We start from the raw sequence: 4,541 nt of genomic DNA, 5'->3' as shown, positions 1-4,541 counted from the left end.
TTTGCAAATTTATTGCAATATCTCAGTAATTTCCATCTGTAGAAACATCAGTTCAGTGAATTCAAAACAGATTTCTTGAAAAGTATGAAATATTTGTGTTCCTGATTAAATTTGAAGCAAATTTTATGAAAAAATTATTGTCAAGTATAAAATATTTGAGTGGAAGTTGTCAAAAAGTATTGTAAGTCGTAGAAAACTATTGAAAGTGTACAAATAGAAATCAATTGGTGAAGACTTGGACAAGAGATTCTTTTCCAACTAACTATTCAACTATCATCAACGAACAATCAACTAACCAATTCAACAATCATCTTGAAGAGAATAAGACAAAGTCGTCGAAAATTTTATCTTCTCTACGAAAATAAACTTTCACTTGCATAAAATTGGGAATATCTGTGTAAGAATTTTGGACAAAACTACGATTTGTGACTGAATTTTGGTCGGAACTTGATGAAAAGTGTTTTCTCTACGAAAATAAACGTGTAAATGCATAAAATTGGAAATATCTGTGTTGGGAATTTAAACGATACTACGAGTTGTGACTGAATTTTGCTTGGAACTTGACATATTTCTTGTGAGACATTGTGGTTGTGGTGTCCCACAGGGAACAGTATCAGATACATTTCCAAAATGAGTGTTATTTGACGAATGGTGTCCACTGTCAAAGGCTTCTGTGAGATCAACGAAAATCAAAAACTTTTTACAAAGACTGGGTTTTAGTTTGGGAGTTTGTGACTGATTTTCTTGTGGACAGTATATTGTTGTTGCATTGTAATGAACTGTGTCAGTATGGTTACCACTTGACGAAGGGCTTAGTTGTTTAGTGCTTGCCTGTTCAAAGTCCAAAAAACGTGCAGAATCAAGTCAAAAACTGTTAACAACTTGTCTTGAAGTGAACCAAACTAAACTATTTTTGTCTACTGCATTAGGAGAATGTCCAACATTTGACAGAAACTTGTGAGAGGAGTCTTATACAGAGACAGTTTTCAAGTGGGGTTATTCAAGGTACTACTTTAGGACCAGTTGTAAAATGAATGTTCATTGACAAAAAAAATCATCAAAAACTTGAGCAAGATCTAAGAAAGCTACCAAATATTTTGGTAGAATTACAAGCATCGATGTTCTAGTAAATTGGTGTTCTACAAGGTACTATTCTAGGAGTTTTCGATAAACAGTTTATTGAAAGCTGAAAGCTTTACCAAGATCAGATAAACTTTTCAAATGCTGCGGTAAGATCTACAAATGTGATGCTCTGCAGAGGTTATCTATATGAGGATCAGTGCTAAAATACTGGGTATTGGACAGTTTATCAAAAGCTCTTGCTACATCTGAAGAGACCTTCTCAAATCAAGGAAACTTAACTACAGAATCGCATCGTATCAAATGTAAACTACTGTTGTTTGTCTGCAAACTTCAATAATCTCAATTTTTTGGATGTTCCACAAGTGATTTGAGTTGCAGTCAAGGGTTGTCAACAGTTCAGGGCAGATATTGTCAGTGGTGTTATAAGAAATTTTGGGAGTACAGCAATTGACAAAGTGACAGTGTTGAAAATTCAGGAGTATTGAGTATAGCAATTGACAAATTGGGATAACTGTCACTTCTTGGGTAGTGTTCAAGCATTTTTGGTCAAGTTTTGAGAGCCATATGACAGGCAGAATAGCCTAGAAAGTTTTTAGTGAACTGAGATTGACACAGTGAAGTTTTAGGGTACATTTAAGTACTATTTTACAAGGGTTTTGGCACAGAATAGTCTAGGGAAGTTCTAGGGTTCATTTGATTGCCATTTGACAGTTGATTTTGGGACAGTTTTGGGAAGATTTAGGGAAAGAGTGTTCTGCTGGAGTGTTCTGAGTGACTTTTGACAAAGGGAAGTGTCGGGGTGATTTGCTGAAGTGTCGTGTTGACCGGGGCAACAGGCGGTTGTCAAAATTGAGCTAGCAAGGAGGGACTTGTCGCATCAGCGCCCGGGTGCCTCTGTGGGTGGGGCGTCATCTTTGGCGGCAGTGACGGCAACCCGCGTCGAGGCGCCCGAGGAAGGCGAGATGCCAGAGATACGCAATCCTATTGCTCAGGTACGAACTAAACTAATTCACCATAGAGAAAAGGTAGCTTAAGAAGATATCCCTTGGTTTTCAGATTTCATTCACAGTTTGGAAGTTTTGTATCCAATTACGGGGTATCAAGTTGAAATGATACTGTATCATGTTGTGGTTGCTCTTGTTCTATAGTGAGGTCCACGTTAAAATGGCAGTATTCCATTAACATTGGTGTTGCTATCCTTGTCTATCATTCAACAAAGCAGAGGTCTATTGTGTTGAGGTATATTTTTAAAATTCTGGAAGATTTCTTTAGGTCGAGTTTTCAGTTTGTCAAGTTTTTGATATGACCCGTTTGGAGCCCCGGCTACTTGCTAGTTAATAATATTATAAGTTTATCAACTCTCATGAATTTTTATTCTAATAGATGTTTCTGATTTTAAATGTTTTGTCCTTTAAAACTACCGCAAGTTGAGTAGATACTTGATGAGGCGCCCGGGCTCTTATTTACTTCCAATTCAAGTGTTTGATACTGTATTATAGTCGGTTGATACTGTATCATATTGTGTTGACACTGTATCAAGTTGATATAATACTCTATCATATGTGGTAATAATGTATTATATTGTGTCGATACTGTATCATATTGTGTTGATACTGTATCAAGTTTGGTGATATACCATGGTAGAGGACCGTTATGTAGCAAATGTGAGTGTTAACTGAAGCCGATAGTCCTAGTAGTTGTTTTTTGTGAAGCTATGTGACGCTGGTAGTCTCTCATACTGTGCCCTTCTTACACTCTCACACTCCCAACAACACACTAATAATAGACAGTGTATAGGGTGTCTATGTTGCAAATGTGAGTGTTAACTGAAGCCGATAGTCCTAGTAGTTGTTTTTGGTGAAGCTATGTGACGCTGGTAGTCTCTCATACTGTGCCCTTCTTACACTCTTACACTCCCAACAACACACTAATAATAGACAGTGTATAGGGTGTCTATGTTGCAAATGTGAGTGTTAACTGAAGCCGATAGTCCTAGTAGTTGTTTTTGGTGAAGCTATGTGACGCTGGTAGTCTCTCATACTGTGCCCTTCTTACACTCTTACACTCCCAACAACACACTAATAATAGACAGTAGTTGACAGTAATCGGAGACGAAACACTATTTAAGACTCAGTAATCGAGACACTCTTTGACTCCCAACAACAGGATTCAGTATTGGAGTGGCTGTTCGAAGATGAAGATGATAGTGAGTAAAAGAGGAGAAGATTGATTGATTGATTGATTGAGTAGTATGGTAGATTGGTAGTATGAGATTGAGTACTTTATTTATGTAGATTACAATATATACTGGCTTATACACTTATATACAATAGCTTACAATACAGCAACATTATAGAAGAATTTACATAATATAGACTAAGAAAATAAATATTGAACTGTATAATGATATGAAAAGTAATTTGTAATATAATAACTATAGATAGTTATATTGTTATACATCTACATAAATTGGCGGAGCTTTGGACATATCAATGTCCATTCTTCGGAAAGAATATTAAAAATATCCTCCCCACTAACTCTCTACCAAACGAAGAGGAAGAGGAAGAAGAAGAAGAGAAGAAGTAGTAGTAGAATAAGAAGAAGAAGGAACCCATAAGATAACAGTCCCAAATTCATAGCACTGCAGCAAGAGAGGAAGTGAGAGAGGCTGAGAGTGTCAGAGAAAGAGAGGAAAAGCAATGCGCGGTGCAACGATAAGCTCTTATCTGAAGTTTGTAGGTTAGAAACCTTTTTTGGGGTGTTTTCAGGGTGTAGCGCCTAGAGGACAGATTGTTGGAGGGAGAAGAAGAAGAAGAACAAGAAGAAGAAGAAGTAGAAGAAGAAGAAGAAGAAGAAGAAGTAGAAGAAGAAGAAGAAGAAGAAGATGGAGAAGAAGAAGAAGATGGAGAAGAAGAAGAAGAAGAAGAAGAAGAAGAATGAGGAGGAGGAAAATTGGAAAGAAGGATACAGGGATGAGTGTAGTAGTAGTGGTGGCAGGGTGCTCTTTTTATGTTGTACAACAAGTACAACAGATTGCTGGAAGAAGGAAGGGAAGAAGTAGTAGGATGAACGCGATAAGGTGGTGGAGGTTGATAGAGAAGAGGTGAGAAGGAGGATGAGGTGGAGGAGGTGGTGGTTGAGGAGTGAGGAGGCGGACGCGATCAATGAGGTATTTGGTGCGAGGAGGGGAGCAAGGTGCATTTGATTCACCTACAACTGCTCTCTTTTCTCTTGCTTGTGCGGTCTCTCTTTTTCTCCCAGGCTTTCTCTTCTCTCTCTCTATGTCTATCTCTCTCTCTGGTAGAGTTAGTGGGAAGGATATATTGAATATTGTTTCCAAAGAATGGACATTGATATGTCCAAAGCTCCGCCAATTTATGTAGATGCATAACAATATAATAATTATCTATAGTTATTATTACAAATTGCTTTTTCATATCATATATACAGTTCAATAA

General features: G+C 37.4%; 1 protein-coding gene across 1 annotated transcript in view; it reads left to right on the top strand.

The window, feature by feature from the left end:
- Positions 1–246: 246 nt before the first annotated feature.
- LOC111054674 (transmembrane protein 47) overlaps positions 247–4,541 on the top strand; it is a gene marked incomplete in the record, with an annotated part of 13,206 nt that continues 8,911 nt past the window's right edge. Inside the window, 1 exon segment of the mRNA XM_039441073.1 lies at positions 247–2,075. Within this exon segment, the coding sequence (XP_039297007.1) occupies positions 2,046–2,075 (30 nt within the window).

Source organism: Nilaparvata lugens, chromosome 14 (assembly GCF_014356525.2).
Source record: "Nilaparvata lugens isolate BPH chromosome 14, ASM1435652v1, whole genome shotgun sequence".
NCBI classification, from domain to species: domain Eukaryota; kingdom Metazoa; phylum Arthropoda; class Insecta; order Hemiptera; family Delphacidae; genus Nilaparvata; species Nilaparvata lugens.
The sequence above is the reverse complement of the archived record's forward strand: the minus strand, read 5'-3'. Positions and strand labels throughout refer to the sequence as shown.